We start from the raw sequence: 22,510 nt of genomic DNA, 5'->3' as shown, positions 1-22,510 counted from the left end.
GATAAATGCAATATGATGAAACATTGGAATAGATATTCCTCCCTGATGCATAAAAACCATGTCACAAATTCTCTCCCTTTAGGATTAAGAGTGATGCCTGAATAAACTATATAACATGCACCAAAATTTGCAGGGTGCATATAAAACTTAATTGCTAACCATCGCTCAAACACAGGAAATAAATCTTTCCATAAACTTGAAACATCAGTTATATAAAAAACACCAACATAATATCTCCCAATCACATTTACTAGATTTCATAACTCTAAAGTAACATTCGGAAACTATGCGTGTTTGGAACCAATTCACTTCGGATTTTACGTTCTGAAATTAAGCGATTTCGGATCGTACGATCCGGAACCCTTTATATGGGCAAAATGGTCAATACGGGGCGCTTGGAAGTAACATAGGGGGTCCTAAGAAGCAAAATTCATAGATGCACATGAGTGATTCTGAATTAAAAAGAATCCAAAACCATCCCCATTTTCAATTGAAGAAGATGAAGAGAAATTTAAAGAGAAGGCATCACTTAATTATGGGTAAAAATATATTAATTTCAAAATTGACCCATTTTATTGCAACATTATCCAAGAAATACAAAGTTCAAAACTAAGCATCTATTCTGTTAAATAAAGTGATATGACATTCATAATTTCAACAACATCATGAAAAACTCCGGCATATTTTGGGAGCAAAGATTTATCAGGATAAGGAGGGTCAGTTGGTGAATCTGTTTCAACACAGGATAGATACTCAGCAAAGAGACCACTGACTTTCACTCCAAACCCAACGTAGTCACCATTCTTCAAATATTGTTCACCTCTCACAAGCGTACTAAGAGCCCCGCCATTTGACCCAAATGAACTCAAACAATTCTCATAATAATTTTTGGCCTCGCGGTCATTACCACTTTGAGAAATTAGTTTTTTGATTAGATTGACGGTGTTGGTCACGTTAATACGTGCCACATCAATAGTGTATTGAGCAAGGGTAACGAGATCTGCACCATGCTTTGATTTGAGAAGAGTTAAACAAAATGAAGGATTGGTGGTGACATTCTTACAAATGGCATCAGCGTCCACAACTTTCACAGCATATGAGGGCACAACACAAAAAAGAAAGACCACTATAAGACCGGAGAAACGAAGCATTGTATAATTTGTTTTGCCTCTATTACTGATTTTATTTGAGTTTACTCCGTAACGGCTTTATATAGTTTTCATCATTAAATAATTTTAAAATAATATTTTTGCTTTGTTTTTTTTTACTAAAGGAATGATTAGTTAATTGGTTTGAATTTGAAATTTGAATGCATTGAATCCAAATTTACTAATTAAGTATCTTAATAATGATTTGAATTATTTAATACTATTATTACTATTATTATTTCACTCAATTTATTATTATTTGATTGAGTAACTTTGTACTTATCGGTCAAAGTTGAAAAGTGAATTCAATTGATCGATTGATCTAAAATTGCCTATTTAAGCATGTTAACAAGTAAGGAGTGTTTGCTAACGGGCTTGATCGATTTTAGTCAAATCTGTTACCGGACGCAATTGAAACTTAATTGATGACATGGCGAAGGTTGACAACCAATGAGTCCAGCCACCACTCAGTCATTTGGAACATCTTATGAAAGTTTTCCCTCATCTGAAATGTAGAGATGAAACTCCATTGATGATCACAGAAAATGGGCGCAACACATAGTAAAACCAGAAAATAGGCGCAGTAACTAGAAAAATGAGCACAAAAGCCAAAGAGCGAGAAAGTTTCATTCACAAATCTGAGACATTACAATGTATGGTGTATGCTACTTATACAAGAGCTGAAACATAACAGATAACTAATTGAAAGAAGCTATTAGTTGTAACTGAAATTAATGTATTTATGGTGTATGCTACTTATAATGCAAAGAAGCTAAAATACACTAACTAGTCAGTTATCTTGCAAGCCAAGTAACTGATCTTATACTCTGATATATGATCTTATATTATAGTACATCATGTAGTGCAGGGAAGTTTAACAAGATAAGAAAAAGATAATTATCAAGTAATAAGTGAACTAAGTTAGAATCTGAAATTAACAATTGAAATTGAAAACTATACCTCACAAGAGACTGAGTGCGACCAAAGGGAGAATCTGTCAAAGCGTCAAGCAAGTGGCCCTGCACAGCATAAACTGTGAGTACTTCTTATCAATCACAAAAGGCAAATCAACAAAAATTAACTCATCAAAATCTAAAAAATCATTCATTTAACTATTGTGTGACAAGACAAGTCAGCTAACAAACTCTTAACCTCTCTAACATACTAACATAAAATTAACAGCTGTAACACAACAAACTAATTAACTCCTATAACTGTCAAAAACAAAACTGAAAACAGATAAGTTCGCTAAGCTAGAAAGCATGATTGGGTCTCGCTAAGCCAAGATCTTCTTGCCAAGCGACTAAAGACAGTTTGAATTACAAAAATCAACATTGCCCAGATCTAAAATGGATCACAAATTTTCTTGGTAAAATAAAGATGCGCCAACTTAAATCATAATTAATCTAACGATTAAAAATGGCAAAAATAAAGACTTAAAACATACAACAAATTTTTATGAATCCTACCGACCATTGGAGCGAGCAATACTAAACTCATTTATTATGTAAAAATTGACTGATTTATTGCAACATTATTCAAGAAACACAAAGTTCAAAACTAAACTCTGAAAGCATCTAATCTACCAAAAAAAGTGCTATAGCAGACAAAATATCAACAACATCATGAACAACTTCAGCATATTTTGGAAGTACAGATTTATCATCGTAAGGTGGGACACCCGGTGTCCTTCCCTTAATACATTCTGAATAATCAGCTATGATACTATTTACTTGCACATTAAACGAATCGTAGTCTCCATTCTTCAAATGTTGTTCGCCATCTCCGAGCAAACTAAGAGCACCACCACCTCCCGTTCCAAATAAACTCAAACAATACTCGTAATGGTCTTTTGCTTTGAGATCACTGCCACTTTGAGAAATTAGTTTGTTGATTACATTGACTGTGGTTGTCAAGTCAATACGTGCCACGGTAATTGTGTATTGAGCAAGGGTAACAAGATCTGTACCATTCTTTGATTTGAGAAGATTCAAACAAAATGGAGGGTTATCATTGACATTCTTACAAATGGTGTCAACGTCCACAACTTTTATAGCATAGGAGGACACAACACATAAAAGAAAAACCACCGAGAAACGAATCATATTGTATAGTTTATTTTTCCTTAGTTATTCAATGTATCTAAAATATAATCTTGACCAAAAAAGAAAAAAAAAATTGATGTCTTTTGTTGGAAAATATTTAGTTTCCTAGTTTGTTATTTCTAGAAGATTCTAAGCTTATCTATTATTTCCTTTTATGTTTGTACTCTTCCTATTTAAACCAGCCTTGAGCTGAGGAATAACACACAACAATATTCACTTATTATTTTCTACATGGTATCGAGAGCTCCCGATTTTGGGGGTCTCGCTTCCGCAAAACCCTAGCCGCCGTCGTGTTTACAATCTGACCACGACAACTGATTTTGTGTGCGGCACTGTTCACCGTGATACTGTTTATGCGCACTGTTCATTCGCTGATACTGTTCATCGGCGGTACTGTTCAAACACACTGTTCATTACGTGGTACTGTTCACCGGCGGCGCTGTTCATTACGTGCATACTGTTCACAAGTACTGCATACTTATTTGTGGGAGGTGGCTAGAGCTTTACTTTTCGCAAGTAAAGTACCAAATTATTTGTGGGGTGAAGCAGTTTTAACTGCTGCATACTTAATTAACAGAGTGCCCTCCAAAGTTCTTAATTTTAAAACTTCAATTCATATTTTCAAAGAATGTTTTCCTAATGATCGTGTTTCAAACGATTTGACCTTAAAAATCTTTGGTTGCACTGCATTTGTTCATGAACATAAGAATATTAGCAAACTCGAACCGCGTGCTATAAAATGTGTTTTTGTTGGGTATTCTCCAACCCATAAGGGATATAAATGTTTTGATCCAAAAATCCAGAAAATGTTTGTCACCATGGATGTTACATTCTTTGAAAACAAACCTTTTTTTGACACGCATCTTCAGGGGGAAATTTAAATGAAGATTCGTCTCAAACTGAGGACATGAGTTTTTTTAACTCGTTTCAAACTGAGGACATGAGTTTTTTTAATAATTTATCTTTGCCGGTATCACAAAGTTCTAAGACTTATACTTCTGCACCAACGAAAAATGGCCATGATTCTTTATCTAATCCTACTCCTGTTATGAGTAGTGAGCTTGGTGAATCCGAGCCTACATTTTCTCATGAAGAAAACAATGAGAATCTTGAAAACAATGATAATGATGATCTAATTGAAATGCCACAAAATAATGAGTCATATAAAGATAATAGGTTTGAAGCAGGAAACAAGACTTGGAAAGGAAAGGTTTTTGTGAGAAAGAATCACAAAGAAAGTGATGAGTCCACATCTCAACACTGTCATGAATCTGAACCGGGGGATGATCAACTTCCTAAAAAAACAAAAGGTAAGTCTATCTCTGTTTCTGAGAGTCGTATTTTGTATCCTGATATCGATGATCCTGTGGCTGTTAGAAAACCTGTTAGATCTTGCACTAAATACCCATTGTCCAATTTTATATCATATTCAAATTTGTCTTCGTCTTTTTCTGCCTTTACCTCAAAATTGTCTAGTGTAGAGATTCCAAAAAATGTACAGGTTGCTCTAGAAGTTCCAAAGTGAAGGGAAGCTGTACTTGAGGAGATGAAAGCTCTTGAAAAGAACAAAACCTGGAGTGTTATGACACTACCGGATGGCAAGAAGACGGTTGGATGCAAATGGGTGTTTACTGTGAAGTATAATTCAGATGGGTCAATCGAAAGGTACAAGGCTCGATTGGTGGCTAAGGGTTTTACTCAAACCTATGGTATAGACTACTCAGAGACTTTTGCTCCTGTTGCAAAATTGAACACTGTCAGAATTCTCTTGTCTCTTGCTGCTAACTTAGATTGGCCCCTACATCAGTTGGATGTTAAGAATGTTTTTCTCAATGGTGATTTAGAAGAAGAAGTATATATGGACATTCCTCCTGGCTTTGAAGACAAGTTTAGATCAAATGTATGCAAACTAAATAAGTCTTTGTATGGATTAAAGCAGTCTCCTAGAGCTTGGTTTGAAAAGTTCACTTATTCCATGAAGAAACAAGGGTACATTCAAGGACAAGCTGAGCACACCTTGTTCACAAAGTTCTCCCAAGATGGAAAAATTGTTGTCCTAATTGTTTATGTTGATGATATCGTCCTTACTAGAGATGATATAGTTGAAATGGCAAGAGTAAAAGAGAAATTAGCATTAGACTTTGAAATCAAGGACTTGGGATCCATGAGATATTTTCTTGGTATGGAGGTTGCTCGATCAAAAGATGGTATTGTAGTTTCCCAGCAAAAATACATTCTAGATTTATTGAAAGAAACAGGAATGAGTGGATGTCGACCAGCAGATACTCCAATGGATCCTAATGCAAAACTTTGGGAAGAAGGTAGTGTTCCTGTTGATACTGGAAGGTACCAGAGATTGGTTGGGAAACTGATTTATTTGTCACACACTAGACCTGACATTGCTTTCTCGGTTAGTGTAGTAAGTCAGTTTATGCATTCTCCTTTTGAGGAACATCTTGAGGCAGTCTATAGGATACTGCGATATTTGAAAGCAAATCCGGGAAAGGGATTATTTTTTAAGAAGACAAGTGAAAGAAATGTGTCTATATTTACCGATGCTGATTGGGCAGGTTCAGTCACTGACAGAAGATCAACCTCCGGATATTGTACCTATGTTTGGGGTAATCTTGTGACATGGAGGAGCAAGAAACAAGGAGTTGTAGCAAGAAGTAGTGCAGAAGCTGAGTTTAGAGCTATGGCTCAAGGTATTTGTGAAGGATCATGGATCCACAGAGTCCTAGAAGAGCTTAAGATGAAAATTGAGCTTCCATTGAAATTATACTCTGACAGTAAAGCCGCTATTAGCATAACTCATAACCCAGTTCAACATGACAGAACCAAGCATATTGAGATCGACCGACATTTCATAAAAGAGAAGTTAGATGCCGGAATCATATGTCTACCTTTTGTAACTTCGAGTCAGCAAACTGCAGATATCTTGATCAAAAGCTTAGCAAGACCCACCTTTGAGCATTTGATCGGCAAGTTGGGCATGATAGATATCTATGCACCAACTTGAGGGAGGGTGTTGGAAAATATTTAGTTTCCTAGTTTGTTATTTCTAGAAGATTTTAAGCTTATCTATTATTTCCTTTTATGTTTGTACTCTTCCTATTTAAACCAACCTTGAGCTGAGGAATAACACACAACAGTATTCACTTATTATTTTCTACATCTTTCTCTTTCCCACTATTTTACACCCAACCCAATGTTTGAATACACGGTGTTTTTGAAATTTGAATGCAATAAATTCAAATTGACTAATTTTTTGGTTTTTGGTCAAGAATTCAAATTGGCTAATTAAGTATCATAATAACGATTTGGATTATTTACTGCTATTATTATTGTTATTATTTGACTCAAAACAAATAACCACATTAATTCATTTTGTTTACTCAACCAGATTTCTTTGTTTACTTTGTTTCACCATTATTTATCACATTTTGTTTTTCTTCCATTTTTTTTAAAAGGTATAGCACACTTTTTTTTTTTCTGTTCACTTACTTATTTTCACGTTTATATTGTTCTACTCTAACCATTTTTGTACACTTTTTTTTTTTGTTTCAGCTAACATTTAAAGGTACTCTGTTTCTCTATTCGTCTATTTTGTGTGAGTAGTATATTTCATTTTCATCTGCTTCATTGTTGGCTTATTTTTGTACTACTGTTTTTATACATCTCTATGACCAATAAAATACTATGAGCACTTATTTATGAATTTATTGAGCACTTATTTATGAATTTATTTTCTACGCAGATTAGACTATTTACAATGCATATGTCCTTAATATAGATAATTTTGTTTTGTTGATTGTAATTTTTTTGTTGATTATAATTGTTTTCGTTGTATATTGCAGATTCATGATTCTTGCAAATATTTGTGATCTTTGCATGTTAGAGACAAAAATTACAACACAATATTCACGTGTACAGCCGCATCGTAACCGCACCACAACCGCATCAGAAGTCGCATCAGACATTTTCGACGATGTTGGTTCAAATTTTCTCACAAAAAAATAAAATTTATGACCTTTAAATCATAATTTGTGTTAAATCTAATGAAAAATCTTACTTTTAACCATCTCTCAACCGTGTATTTTAAGCACATTCAAATTAGTGTTTATGGAATAAACTAAGACTATGCAATGATGAATAAATAATATAGTTACATAGTAGTTTCATTTTATATAGCTTGTGAAATGTCAAAATGATTTCACGCCGCAATAGCCGCATTGCGCGTTGCAGCGACCGTAATGACCGCATTCGCAACAACCGCAACCACAATTTAAAACCTTGACATAGACTAAAAAGATGGTTTAACCTTTTCATGATGACTAAATTGAATCCTTTATTGAAGGAATTGTGTCTTTTTTTTTATATCAGAAGAAATTATGTCTTTACTCTAATAACTTTTTAACAATTATATTTATTTAATGACTTATTTATGCATTGACCATATTTAAACTTTCTATGAATAAGATCATTCTATTAAAATTCAAATTTCATATAATATTAGTGCAATAAAAATAGGGAATATGCTTAAGTGTATTATAGTAATTATTGTAATACATTAGATGTTAATACATGTCAAAATGCATTTGAATATTCATATGTTGTATATCAATCAAATAAATCACTTGATACCATAATTAACCCCGAATCAAATTAAACTGGCTGTGAAAACAGAAAAAGAAAGAAATAATTTAGTGCTTTTTTCTGCAATTTATAGAATTCTTTCTTTTGATGTTCAAAAAAATATGTGTAGATCCACATTATTTGTAGTGTTTACTATTATATAGTACAAAGTTTCCATATCTGTTACTTGACAAAAAAACCATGAACATGTTTATGAATAAAGAAGGCCAGAAACACTATTTTTTTTAACACTTTCAATTACTCAGCTCGCTCTTTAAGTGAGTGACACTCATGTGAGTCTCACCACTATATATAGAATATATTAAGAAAATGTTATTAACACTCTTCTCAATTTTATTTTCTAAACAAGAGAATCATTTAAAAATATGGTCACGGGGAGGTTGATCTTCATCTGAAAAATAATATAGAATTTATTTATTCAATTTGTTATGTTCATGAGATCCTTGCATTGTAGTAAAGACCAGTGAAGATGGCTACAAGGGAGAAAATAACACGTCGATCGGAAACGAAGAGTGGATGAGTTTCACTCTTCGTCAGACCATTCCGCCCTTCCCCTTTAAAATCTCTAAAATCTGTATCATTTTTCATATTTAGATAAATTACATTGAATATATCAAATAAATTTTGTTAATTAATAAATCACAAAATATTATTATTAATATTTTAATATTTTTCAATGAAAATTAACCCGTGCATTGCACGGGTCAGTTATACTAGTTATTGTTATTATTTGACTCAAAACAAATAACCACATTAATAAGGGTGTGTTCGAACTACATTCCCTTCATTTTATGTGTATGAGTTTATAATGACTAGTCAATTCGTCTATCTACCAACAAAAAATTTGTTAATTATAGAATATAATTAGAAAAAATTAATTAATTTTTTTGACTTGTAACATGTCGATCGAGTGTATCTTAACTTACTTGCATCAGTGAGCATTATGCTGGAAGCCAACCACCAAGTCCAACAACTGCTCTTAAATTGACAGGGTATGGAACATTGTTATGAAAGTTTTCCCTCATGTGAAATGTAGAGATGAAACTCCATTGATGATCACAGAAGGGAAAACCACCAAGTATTGCCACAGGACAGGTAGGAGCAGTAGGGCATTTGCTTTGATATTTAACAAGATAGGAAATTAACAAGTGATAAGTGAACTAAAAACAAGAGAAGTTAGAATCTGAAATTAACAATTGAAATTGAAAACTATACCTCACAAGAGACTGAGTGCGACATAAGGGAGAACCTGTCAAGCGTCAAGCAAGTGGCCCTGCACAGCATAAACTGTGAGCACTTTTTATCAATCACAACTTGCAAATCAATAAAATTAACTCATAAAATTCTAAAAAATCATAACCATTACAAAAGTTCACATCTAATTCATGATTTATTAAAATAAAATAGCTTAGTCATGAAGCAGTATGAACCTTAACCAATGTCAGATATTATTATGTTCACCATAGCTTAGTCATGGAGAATTATATTTTCTATACATGGCCTGAATCTATGCATAAAAAAAGTGTGTAACTCAAATAAATACCTAACATCAAATTCAATATTCATTTAACTTACAACTATGAGGTAGCAACTTGAACCTGCAATTATAACTTGTTGGAAATAAACAGCCCAACCATCATAGTACCTGGAATAGAACAAACATAAAATTTTAGCAGTTAACCACATTTACATTCCAAATTTGTACTAAATTATAAACCAACCTTATAAAAGAATAGGCCAGAATCTGAGGTGCACATCAGGATAACAAGCCCATACAATTCCAAAACATGAAACATAAACCATCAGAATTCAGAAGCATAAAATTAATGTGTGAGAGAGACAGAGAGATTATTCATCGTAACTACGAGTAATAATTTATTTATTTGATAGCTAAGGATTCGATTAATACACATTATCTAAAACTTCAACTACCATTTGTGATAATAGTTAAAACATTACAACTGAAATATATGTCTAATAGTTTCCTAAAATAAAAAATATATGCCTAACAGTTAAGTAGATGTCAAGCCATGATCATAGGGAATGCCGGTGGCGGGCAACCAAGTTCTAGCATGAATGAACCGTTCCGCTGTGAATATAGAAGCCGCACGCCTTCTTGCTGATTAGACCTTTAGCCCAACTAATTCTTGCTGTAGCATTGGCACCAGATCCAGTGATGCCAAACTCAGCAAAGTAAGGGTTTCAATGTTTGGTCGATCTTTCTTCCAAATCAGATATCCATCCCTTTGAATAAAATCAGCAATATAGTTTTCAAGGAAAACTGCCGTTGAGAATCGATCCCATGGTCTTGCTAAGTAAGTTTTTGTGGTGTGCAGATAAGGCTTGAACTCATTATCTGGCATTATAGAGCAGTTTTGCAGGACTACACCAGTTCTGAACCTGCTGTATGCAGAAGTGCCATCAGCCACCACAACATTGCTTTGTCCTTCAAGGGGCTTTTCTCACCAAAATATGAGAGTTCTGTATTAAAGTACTAGAACGACCATATATGAAGTCAATGGTTCCGGAAATCTCACAGTTGCGGTAGAACAGTACTTTGTCTACATACAATGTATATTGATATGACCGTGAAATGCACAATAAAAAATGCTGATTATGCAGTTTAGTTTGTATTTATTGTGAATATGAAATAAAATGAAATTCAATTATGGGTAAAAATATATTAATGTCAAAATTGAACCATTTTATTGCAACATTATCCAAGAAACACAAAGTTCAAAACTAAGCATCTATTCTGTTAAATAAAGTGATATAACATTCATAATTTCAACAACATCATGAAAAACTCCGGCATATTTTGGGAGCAAAGATTTATCAGGATAAGGAGGGTCAGTTGGTGAATCTGTTTCAACACAGGATAGATACTCAGCAAAGAGACCACTGACTTTCACTCCAAACCCAACGTAGTCACCATTCTTCAAATATTGTTCACCTCTCACAAGTGTACTAAGAGCCCCGCCATTTGACCCAAATGAACTCAAACAATTCTCATAATAATTTTTTGCCTCGCGGTCATTACCAGTTTGAGGAATTAGTTTTTTGATTAGATTGACAATGTTGGTCACGTTAATACGTGCCACATCAATAGTGTATTGAGCAAGGGTAACGAGATCTGCACCATGCTTTGATTTGAGAAGAGTTAAACAAAATGAAGGATTGGTGGTGACATTCTTACAAATGGCATCAGCTTCCACAACTTTCACAGCATATGAGGGCACAACACAAAAAAGAAAGACCACCATAAGACTGGAGAAACGAAGCATTGTATAATTTGTTTTGCCTCGATTACTGATTTTGTTTGAGTTTACTCCGTAACGGCTTTATATAGTTTTTTTTTGTGTTTATATCAAACAAGGTTATTTCCCAGGCTTTATAAAGTACCATAAAACTATCATATAACGTAAGTTCCTAAATATAAAAAAAAATTAAAAAAAATTAAAAAAAGTTAAATTCGGATCATATAATCCGAAGTGTAAAAAAAAAAAAACTATCATTAATAACATGCGTTGACTCACCGTATCATAAATACCATTATAGAGATATTATTCTGCACATATTAGGCAAATATATCAAAGTGTTTAATGCATAATTATCAGTTTTCCTTATGTCTAGTAGGTGAATTAATTTCAACATCTTTGGCTAATATTAACGTAAATTCCGAAAACGGTAAACTTCGGAGCTTGCGTTCCGAAACTGTGCAATATAGGTGAAAATCTGCATTGAAACACCAGTTACAGAAGCTAATGTTTGCAGTGTTCAGTTGGAGACATATGCATCTTAGAGGATTGATAATCTGATTCTTAGAAGCTGCTAATTCAATTCTATCCCAAATATTTTTTCTCTTCATATCGCTTCTGATTATTTAGTTTTCATTGATCAATATCTTCCACCACCACCTTCACACTTTCTGTTAGCTTTTCCATTTAATTCCTTTTATTTTTATCCTTAATGATTATATGCGATGAGCTGGCAACAGATTATCACTTAATTAAGAGACCCAATATTTTGGGATTCTTCTCAAACAAGACAGCTAGCATTATATATATTGTTTCCTTTTCTGTTGTAAATGATAAGCATGACAGCAATATTTTAGGTTTGGTGATTAGCTTGTAATATATTTAGCATTTGCCTAAAGGAATAAACAGATTCTTTCCCATCACAAATTTGTTAGTTTCTCATTCCTATATCAACCAATACAATCACTAAAATTCAGAAAATTAATTAATTTCGGATCCCACGTTCCAAACTTAATTAATTTCGGGCCAACATAGCAATTTTCAATATCATGTGGAATGTCACTTTGGGAGGTTCCAGTAACAACAAAAAAAATTCTGCAATTTTTCCTATACCGGAACACATTTTCAAGATGTTCCGGTGACCAATTATAATAGGTTCTGAATAAAATATAAATTGGAACACTTGTTATAAGAGTTCCGGTAAAAGCGATGAAAATTCTGAAAATTTTTGCAAACTGGAAAATTTCTCACCGGAACACTTTTGAAAAATGTTCCGGTAAAATTAACAAACCGGAAAAAAAAAAGCCTTACCAGAACACTACGATGAATAATTTGTATAGTGTAAATTTATAAAGTCGTCTTTACCTATTTGATTGAATACTACAATGAATAATTTATTTGAACCGTGTGATTTTGAAAGAAAAATCATTACAACAATAAAGTGATGTACCCTTGATTGACAACCAATGAGTCCAGCAACCACTCAGTCATTTGGAACATCTTCTGAAAGTTTTCCTTCATGTGAAATGTAGAGATGAAACTCCACTGGTGATCACAGAAAATGGGCGCGACACAAAGAAAAACCAGAAAATAGGCGCAGTAACTAGAAAAATGAGCACAGAAGCCAAAGAGCTAGCAAGTTTCATTCACAAATCTGCGAGATTACAATGTCTGGTGTATGCTACTTATACAAGAGCTGAAATACACTAACTTAATGCAAAGAAGCTAAAATACACTAACTAGTCAGTTATCTTGCAAGCCAAGTAATATTCAATCAGCAAGTTACAGTTTTTTTAGTGACTGTAATATTTTAGCTTACTTAGTGCTTTAATTCAATTAATTAACAAAGACGAGGGGGAAATAATTATATTTTCAATACATAACAAAAGTGTGTAACTAAAATAACTACCTAACTCCACCAAAAAATAAATAAATAAATAAATACCTAACAATCTAACATCAAATTCAATTCAGTATTCGTTTCACTTCGAACTATGTGGTAGCAACCTGAACCTGCAATTATAAGTTGTTGGAAATAACAGTCCAACCTTCATAGTAGCTGGAACAGAAACAGAACAAACATAAAAATGAAACACTTAACCACATTTACATTCCAAATTTGTACCAAATTATAAACCAAACTTATAATAGAATAGGCCAGAATTTGAGATGCATATCTGATAACAAGCCCATACAATTCCAAAACATGAAACACAAACCATCAGAATTCAGAAGCATAAAATTAATGTGAGAGAGAGAGAGGGGGAGAGAGAGAGACAGATTATTAATGTGAGTAATAATTTCTTTATTTGATAACTAAGAATTCGATTAATAGACATAATCTACAACTGCAACTGCATTTGTGATAATTATGAAAAACATTACAACTGAAATATATATGTCTAATAGTTTCTTCAAATGAAAAACATATGCCTAACAGTTAAGTTGATTTCAATCCATGATCATAGGGAATGCCGGTGGCGGGCAACCAAGTTCTAGCATGAATGAACTGTTCCGCTGTGAATATAGAAGCCGCCTTCTTGCTGATTAGACCTTTAGCCCAACTAACTCTTGCTGTGGCATTGGCACCAGGTCCAGTGTTGCCAAACTCAGCAAAGTAAGGGTTTTCAATGTTTGGTTGATCTTTACTCCAAATCAGATATCCATCCATTTGAATAAAATCAGCAATATAGTTTTCAAGGAAAACTGCGGTTGAAAATTGACCCCATGGTCTTGCTAAGTAAGTTTTTGTGGTGTGCAGATAAGGCTTGAACTCATTATCTGGCAATATAGAGCAGTTTTGCAAGACTATACCAGTTGTGAACCTGCTGTATGCAGAAGTGCCATCAGCCACCACAACATTGCTTTGTCCTTCAAGGGGCTTTCTCACCAAAATCTGAGAGTTCTGTATTAAAGTACTAGAACGACCATATATGAAGTCAATCGTTCCGGAAATCTCACAGTCACGGTAGAACTGACGGCCATTGTCCACAAACAATGTATCTTGATGACTGCGAAAGGCACAATTATAAAACGCTGATCGATCACCTACAACTCGTATAGCTACCGCTTGCTCACCTGTTGCATCCGCTGTATTCTCAATTTTAATGTACTTGGCGGTGAAATTTTCAGCAAAGGTGGCTGCATGCACATTTTAATCAAAAATTAAAACAGTAATTCAAGATATAACTATCCAATAATATTTGTGTCTCTCTTCTCTATTAATATAAGGGAAAGCAGAGGAATAAAAGAGGGATTAACAGTTAACTTACTGAATGTGGCAGTTTCCGGCATTGAGAGTCCTTGGTTCTTGTTCTTGTTTCCGGTGATTATGGTTTTGGTAGGTCCATCGCCATACAAGAGAATGTTATGTTTGCTCTGATCAACGGTCACATACTCTTGGTAGATTCCGGCCTTAACGTAGATAATGTATGTACCTTGGAAATTCGTAGGGTATGAGTTGATGCCGTCAGTGACCGTGGTATATTGGCCACTGCCATCATTAGCCACAATGGCATTTGGTTGCATACCTCCACTCTGAAGCTGAGATACTACTATCCGATCACTGGTAGATAACCATGAAGGGTATCCATCACGATCAACAATGTGATGATTCACCCTGGCACTAGCCACTAAGAGAAAGGTGGCAATGGTAGAAATTAAAACTTGAATATAGAAGCATCGTGCATTCAAGGATTCCATCCTACAAAATTTTATAGGGAAACAAATTAAGCAGCTTGATTTAAAATGTTTGATGCCTTTTTTGTTAAGTTTACAACATTTTTATTTAAGTCTAGTGTTTATTTGATTCTGGTTTTTTGAAGCATTAGTTATTCGGTGGTTGGCTTGTTTCCGAAGGAATTGATGATTGGCTTGTCAAGAAATATAGATATCAGTTTATGTATAAAGCTCAAGTGGATTATTCATTTTATTGTCACAAGGAGTCAATAGATTATGGTGTCTTTGTGGTCTTTTGATTTAAGCTTCAGTTTTAGGCTCTTATGAATTTGTCAGGAAAAAAGTGGGATTGTGGTGCCTGAGTATTCTTTAATTGCTATATGGTTCTTAGTAGTTGGATTTATTATCTGTTCACTTTGGTTTTTAGGTGTTCGTTTGTCCTTGGGATCTATATGTTCTTTGTTTTGTGCTGTTAATCCCAGGATTTGAGGCCTGTTTGCAACTTCTTTCACAAAGTTTGCAAATTCATTGTTTTATGTTTTCATTTGATAGATTAACTATAAGGCCATGGTATAATTATATAATTACTATACATCTCATCTGCAACCTGTGTAGGAGATGCATGGAGGATGAAGTTGGATGCGTTTGGATGAATTATGCAGGAAATTCTGAATTCTTAAACTAAATTTGTTAATCAGATGCATTCAGTACTGAATGAGGTATGTGTTAACTGTATATTCTTTAGATTATGTGATGCTAATTATATGTTATATATGGTTATAAGTATGTGCTCAACCTAGCTCTCAATGTTACACATTTTAATTTTTCCTATTGTGTTGGTTTCATGGTTGTTCTATATGTATTCGTTATTTTTATTATTGTGTTAATGTCATTTTGTTCTCTTAGTCGTCAATATTTGTTGATAGTTTTGAACTATGCAGTAGATCTAGGCTTTCATTTTGATCCATGAACTACATTGTGAATGTGAATGATTTGTTTTCATTTTGGTCCATGAGGTGCAATGTGAATGATCTGTTTTGAACTATGCAGTAGACATCTGTTTTCAATTTTGACATTGGATAAATGGCTATTTGTTAAGGAACCTTCCATTCCATAGACAATAAGTCAGTTTCTTGTGACACAAGTTAGCTGGCATTAGTTGGTTATAACTGACTGCAGTTAGAGATTAGTTAGTTTCTAGTTAGAGGTTCACAAGGATAAACATGTGTGTATATAAGCCTATGTGATACTCTTGTTATTTTAGATTGTGATGACTAATATTTTCACTGTTAGTTTTGAACTCATATTGAGCCTAACAGGTTTTGCTATGCATTTGTGCACATATTATGTGATGAAGAAGCTTTCATATTATCTAAAGTTTCCCATATTTGAGTAGTTTGTTGTTAATTATTAATAAGAGAATGCAGAAGCTTTCACATTCTCATGACTTGGATCTTAAGGAAACCTTTCAACTTCAGTCAAAACCAGAGGTGAAAACTTGCAACTTGTTTCTGTTGCTGCAGTTTTAGATTTTGTTGAATTGTAGTATGTGATGAAACTATATTCCAAACAATCGATCGGTGGAAAATAGTTCTTAAAAACTTATGATCTGTATAAGCTAAAATCGATCATTTAACTCAACTTTCAACTTTCAACTTATGATCGTTAAATCAACTTTTATCTATAACTCCATCATTTAACTTCTCTACTAACAACTTCAACCTTATAAAAACTTTTAAGTAATCATCTTTATGACGGATAAAAATTTATTTAATTTCTGCAATCTTAGTTGCATTTACCATGTATGTATTCCTAGCATTGTTTATTTGGTGGTTGGCTGGTTTTCGAAGGGATTGATGATCGGTGGTTGGCTGGTTTTCGAAGGGAACATCATCATAGTCTCTTGTTTTTGTGATATGCATTTGTGATTTGTAAAAGTTAGTCTCTTGTTTGGCCTAAAAGTTTCTTTTTCTGCTTGTATACTAACATGTTGCATTATGCTGTTGTAGAGTTTTATTTGTCGTTGGTTGTAGATTTTTTTCTAAGTTTCAGAAATAGTTGTAATTATATAATATAAATGCAATTGATAAAAAATCTATCTATATGATGTGTCCTTACTATGGCCCTAGGAGAAAAATTTTATTGTTTGCTTCAAATTGTTTGCTAAATTTAAGTTTTACCTAACAATTGGTCTGCACATTCCATATGATTTTTATCTTACAATCTTCAATATTCCATTTTGTAACTTTTTCTCTATTTTACTTATACATTATTGGTTCTTATGTGGATGAAAACATGCATAATTGTATTATTTTATTTTTTGTCAGGAATTAATTGTTATTTTTTGATTATTATTATTAAGGACCTAAAATATATAGAGGGACTAAGTTATTTTAATTTATTTGTTTTAGGGGCTAAATTAAGTCTTCAAATTTGACTTAAAAACTAAAATGAATCTTCATTTAAAAGAAAATATCAGTATCCATAAATTTTTTATAATAATGAAATGTATAAAACATCTAAATTTACAAAAATTAAATAAATTATAATATTAATATGTTGTAAGAATCCATTGTCGTCCAGCGGTTAGGATATCTGGCTTTCACCCAGGAGACCCGGGTTCGATTCCCGGCAATGGAATTATTTTTAATTGGAATTATTATTCAAAATGTGTTTTTTAATTAAAAAATGTTAAACATTTTAGAAAGAAAAAATAAAACATATATTAATTTTAAATATATTACAATATATGATTAGCTCTATAGTTAATCCTAAACAAATTCCTAGAGTTAGACAGATTCCCATTTGAAATATTGCCAACAACATGTAAACTATTAAAATTGACAATACCTAAAAAAAAAATCTATATTTTAGATGAGATAATTTATCCTAACCAAAAGGATATACATCTAAAATGACTAACATGTACTATACAATCTCTAACTAATCTTAAACTTTACTTGTAGAGCCTGAGTATAGAGCTCCACTCATAAGTGTTACAAGTGTTTTTAAAAGTTCTTATAAAAACCTTATCGAAAAATTATTTGCATTAACATTTTGTTCTTTAAAAAAAAGTAACTTTTTGGCCCGATTTCTCCTTTTTTTTTTTTTAAGGAGTAGAGAAATAAATATTACATACCTTTGTTCAAATAAAATTTTCAAAATTCCCGTTTTTATCTCTCACTCTAAACTCTTCCCACACTACAAGAATTTTTTTCATTACATTTTGTTTTTTCTCTAAAAAAATATTTTGATAGCTATGCTAGCTACTTAGGAGACTATGGGTGCAACAAGTATTATATCCATCTGTTTATTTAATGGGTATGTACTTAACGAGTATAATTTGGAGGTAACTTCTGGTGAGGGTTTTTTTAATTTTAAGATAATAAAACATGCTAGTACTACAATCCCTTTTGTCTTTGTAGCTAGTCATTAACTAATTGTAGTAATTAATCCATTTTGGGTTTTTAATCATAAGACCCTAACATTAATAGTATTTTATGGAATATTCTCATTAATTATTTTTTGTCATGATTTCTCATTAATTATTATGCAGCAATGATATATGGAATTAGCAAAGAGAGGATGAAATATATCCTATTTTTGCTCAATATTCTCTTGCAGCAATGAAGAATTAAGAGTCTATATGGTTCTCAATTTGGTCCCAATAATTTTTATAACTTTGAAAACAAAAGGATTAATTTTTACAAGTTTGTAACAAGAAGAAAAGAAAATGTGTTGTCATGTTTTACAAGTTTGAAAACAAAAGGATTAATTAATTAGCATTGCAAATGATGTAGAGAAATTAAGAGATAAGTTATGTTCCATTGTGTGGTCTTGAATATAATCGGAGAAATTCTATATATTAAAGATTTATATGCTCCATTGTGATTTGTTCTCTACAATTTCGTTTTTTTTTTTTTTTTTTTGTCTCTAGAGTTAATTACTCATTCGAAATGAACCATAAATACGATGTACATCCAAAATATGGACATTCACAAAAAAATCACATTCTAGATGAGATTTTATACCATAACCGAAGAGGATGTACGTCCAAAAAGGTTATCACTAAACCTCTAATTCACCTAAGGTTATACACACAGACACGGGTATATATAGGATCTTATTTAGTGTGCAAAAATTTGTGAGTGTTGTGTGTAATGGAGCAAACTTAAAACTACATGCAAAATTAATCTATGATCATGAAGTGATAGTATTATCCACGGTAATGTCATAGGTAACATCAATATGGGGAGTTAAATTAATTTATTTCTAATTCTTATTCACAATAGTATTGTGCTTTTTAATTCATTTTGATATTTAGAGCAACAATCTACAAAATACTATAAAATTCTAATACAGTAATATCACATGTATGAAATAGAAGTATTTCGAAAACTAAATTAACAAGAGAATAAAAACTAGAACGTGAAAATTCAATGATTACTTTTATACTGTACAAATTATTTAATTTTAAAAATGTTTAGTTTACCATTAAAGAGAAATATTTTCAAAAACTAAATTAAAATAAAATTAATATTTTAAATGCATGACACTAATTAATTTCTTACGGTCTTAAAAAATAAAATTGTATGGCTTATACCCTTACTTTTATGCCTTCACTCCTAATGTATTAAAGTGTAATTAACTGAAAAAGTATTACCTGAAGAAGAAAAAGAAGAAGAGAAAATTCCTGAGTCTTTGTTGCTTGTAAAGTTTAAATGAAGAGAATGAATTTTATAGGATTATATGAGATTTGGGAGAGTCTCAACTTGTAAATGATAATGTATAAGATTATATGAGATTTGAGGATTAATATTACATCCTTGTGAACGTATACTAAGCTAGCTAGCTAGGTAGCTGCATGATCACATGGAAATTTTCTAAGAATGTTTACATTAATAATGTTTACATCCTTCTTTTTGAATATTACTATATATCATTAATTATCATCAGTAAATCTACTTCTCTACCCTCACATAAATTGAGGGCATATGCCCTATGCTGATGTGGCATGAGGTGTCACCAATTAAATTCAACCACATGTATTTAAATTAAATATAATTAATTTTTTACCACAAAGTAATTTTAGCTACTTTTATTTTTAAATTAATTATAATTTAAGTGTTATATTCTATTAATTTAGATTTTGGTCCTTCTTCTGCATTAATCATAAAGATTTCTGGGAAACCGCTAAAAAAAGATTTTGGTCCTTCTTCTGCATTTACCCGTATTTTTTGTTCTTCCTCTGTTTTCCCTCTTCGACAGTCACGCTCGCCGTCGTTGTTCTGGTGAGATCAACTCTTCACGTGTGCGACGCTTTTCTCTTCTCCGACTGAACAATAACACGTAGCTCTCTCTCTCTCTCTCTCTCTCTCTCTCCCTCTCCCTCTCTTCTCTGGCTTTTCTCTTTGTTGTTTTTGAAGCACGATAGTTAGGGTTTCTTAATAATTTGGAGTTTTTTCATCTGAATCTAATTATATTTAATTGATTGATTGATAATGCAATTGAAACTATAAATAATTGATTTGTGTTATTAAATCAATGTTAAGGTTTTTGATATGTTATAAATTGGGGAATTTGTGATTGTTAGGTGCTGTGATACTTTTCATAGCATTTGTGATCTGTTATAGATATAAGTGATGAGTAATATATTTAATGGGTTATGTTATGGTTGGTATATATATATAAGTGATAAGTGATGATTTGATGTTATGGTTGGTTTGGTTATTTGATTGATCTATAAGAGCATTTCATGAGAAGGAAGGGAGAGATTAATTTTGTTGAGTTTGAGAGATACTTATGGTTGAAAAACACTCACACACTCACACGCTTAGGCCTCTGTGTTGCTCTGTGGGTTGGAATTAGATAGTTTTTGGTGGTTGATTTTGAGTATTATTGTAATTGGAATCTGATAAATCTAATATAAATCATTGTAATTGGAATCTGATGCTGTTTGTCATTATTCTCTGCTTGTGTCCTTTAACCCTCTCTTTTGTTTTTGGGTGAAGAACCCGCACTCTCCCAATTGGATCTCATGCATCAGTGTACTGTACATGTTGCGTCGACTATACAGTCCTTAGATCTAAGACAAAATCCAAAGGTTCTACTAGTACTGTATATTGTAGGGGACTTGATAGAGGTGTTTGTTTTGAACCAAAATGACAATAATCCACACACAACAACTGATCACAAGTTTTTGCAGGGTATATACAATACTAAAATATTTACAATTTGGCCAAGTAGTACACATTTGATATTTATATATTTCACAAGGGTACACCTGATCATCAGGAGCATATAAATTGTTCAAAGTGCACCTAGTTATGCACCGGTGGGTATTATAATTGTTCAACTTATTGTTTGTGTTTAATTTGTTAATTTTTATTCTGATTATTTTCTTCTATTTAAAACAGCACTTTTTTGCACAATTCTCTCCGGGAGGCATTCACCCGTCACATTCTAACACCGTTCTACATGCGGGAACACAAAGTGCACCTAGATATACCTCGGTGGGTATTATAATTGTTACGTTCAACTTATTATTTGTATTTGATTTGTTGATTTTTCATTCTGATTACTTTCCTATATTTAAAACAGTTTACGTCTGCGTTGGAGGAGGTGGAGCGTTCGGCAAATCGTCGCAAGTTATAGAAAGTGAAATCATATTGTTACATGCATTTCAAGCTGTTTTTTACTCTGTCAATGTTATTGTGGCTCCTATTTTGACATTCAAATTTCAAATACCAAATTTATTAAATAATAATTACAATTAATTTGCTGATTGAATGCTTGTTAGGATTAATTTGATCATTGAATGCTTGTTTTTATACGTTATATATTGATTCTAAAATATCAATGTTATTGAATACAAAAACAAAAAATATCATTGTTATTGAGTAAAAAAAAAATATCAATGTTTTTTTTTGGTACATAAAAATATCAATGTTAATAGTCAAAAAAAAGAAATATCAATGTTATAGCTCGAAAAAATAAATATATATATATATCAATGTTAGTTAATTTTTTTTTTTGAGAAAGTATATCAATGTTAGTTTAACTAAAAATAATAAGAGAACAAAAACAACAAAGGAAAAACAAAATCTCTAATTTAAATATACAATTTTATTTGTACATCTATTACTAATATATTAATATCGATTACAACTAAATTTACTAATTTATCCTTATTAAAAAACTAGTTTAAATATCCGTGCTTTCACACGGGTCTATTGACTTTTATTTTTTGTTTATAAAAAAAATTGTTTATGTTTCTTTTCTCTTTTTGATGAAAAATATTGTTTACATTTTTTTATAGAGTATTTTTTTTATTCTATAATTTTTTTTATTAACTAAACTTTCTATAAAATTTTTCCTATTTTTATGGATAAAATGTTCTATTTTGTTTCTATCTATTTGTTCCTATTTTTAAGCATATCATCTAAAAAAAAGAATATAAGATATAAGATAAATACAAAAAAAAATTATGGATAGATTATTCCTCTTTTGTTTCTAAGAAAGAATTTATATAGAAAGAATATAAGATAAAATACAAGAAAAAAATATAACATAAATACAAAAAAAAAAAATTATCTGCTTAAAAATAGAAACAAAACAGAGCAATCTATAGTAACAAAAATAACAACAAAACAAATTAGAACGATCA

The 22,510-nt window shown here is 32.0% G+C and overlaps 4 protein-coding genes, 1 long non-coding RNA gene and 1 other non-coding gene across 6 annotated transcripts; 2 read left to right on the top strand and 4 right to left on the bottom strand.

Annotated features, from left to right (window-relative positions):
* Positions 1-617: 617 nt before the first annotated feature.
* On the bottom strand, positions 618-1,151 carry LOC123922342. Its single transcript, XM_045975068.1, has one exon. The coding sequence runs from the start codon at positions 1,149-1,151 to the stop codon at positions 618-620; it is 534 nt and encodes a 177-aa protein (XP_045831024.1).
* Positions 1,152-2,725: 1,574 nt separating this feature from the next.
* Positions 2,726-3,253, bottom strand: LOC123922341. Its single transcript, XM_045975067.1, has one exon. It carries the CDS (start codon positions 3,251-3,253, stop codon positions 2,726-2,728), a length of 528 nt encoding a protein of 175 aa, XP_045831023.1.
* Positions 3,254-10,659: 7,406 nt separating this feature from the next.
* On the bottom strand, positions 10,660-11,193 carry LOC123922340. The gene has a single exon (XM_045975066.1). The coding sequence runs from the start codon at positions 11,191-11,193 to the stop codon at positions 10,660-10,662; it is 534 nt and encodes a 177-aa protein (XP_045831022.1).
* Positions 11,194-13,606: 2,413 nt separating this feature from the next.
* On the bottom strand, positions 13,607-14,868 carry LOC123922339 (pectinesterase 4-like). Its single transcript, XM_045975065.1, has 2 exons — positions 14,439-14,868; positions 13,607-14,307 (listed from the first exon to the last, which is right to left on the bottom strand). Exons 1-2 carry the CDS (start codon positions 14,866-14,868, stop codon positions 13,607-13,609), a joined length of 1,131 nt encoding a protein of 376 aa, XP_045831021.1.
* Positions 14,869-17,412: 2,544 nt separating this feature from the next.
* TRNAE-UUC lies at positions 17,413-17,484 on the top strand. The gene has a single exon. It is a non-coding gene; the product is annotated as a tRNA-Glu (tRNA).
* A 2,452-nt stretch (positions 17,485-19,936) lies between these two features.
* On the top strand, positions 19,937-21,633 carry LOC123881714. The gene is made up of 4 exons (XR_006799571.1): positions 19,937-20,193; positions 21,050-21,178; positions 21,261-21,356; positions 21,445-21,633. It is a non-coding gene; the product is annotated as an uncharacterized LOC123881714 (long non-coding RNA).
* Positions 21,634-22,510: the final 877 nt, after the last annotated feature.

This window comes from Trifolium pratense, linkage group LG4 (assembly GCF_020283565.1).
Source record: "Trifolium pratense cultivar HEN17-A07 linkage group LG4, ARS_RC_1.1, whole genome shotgun sequence".
NCBI lineage: Eukaryota > Viridiplantae > Streptophyta > Magnoliopsida > Fabales > Fabaceae > Trifolium > Trifolium pratense.
Note: the sequence above shows the minus strand (reverse complement) of the source record. Positions and strands in the feature narration are given on the sequence as shown.

Bases quoted from the DNA above. Each gene is read 5' to 3' on its own strand.
- LOC123922341 (XM_045975067.1), bottom strand. From the start codon at position 3,253: ATGATTCGTTTCTCGGTGGTTTTTCTTTTATGTGTTGTGTCCTCCTAT.
- LOC123922340 (XM_045975066.1), bottom strand. From the start codon at position 11,193: ATGCTTCGTTTCTCCAGTCTTATGGTGGTCTTTCTTTTTTGTGTTGTG.
- LOC123922342 (XM_045975068.1), bottom strand. From the start codon at position 1,151: ATGCTTCGTTTCTCCGGTCTTATAGTGGTCTTTCTTTTTTGTGTTGTG.
- LOC123922339 (XM_045975065.1), bottom strand. From the start codon at position 14,868: ATGGAATCCTTGAATGCACGATGCTTCTATATTCAAGTTTTAATTTCT. The intron at 14,308-14,438 runs GTAAGTTAACTG...ATGTGCATGCAG, and splicing joins GCCGGAAACTGCCACATTCA to CCACCTTTGCTGAAAATTTC.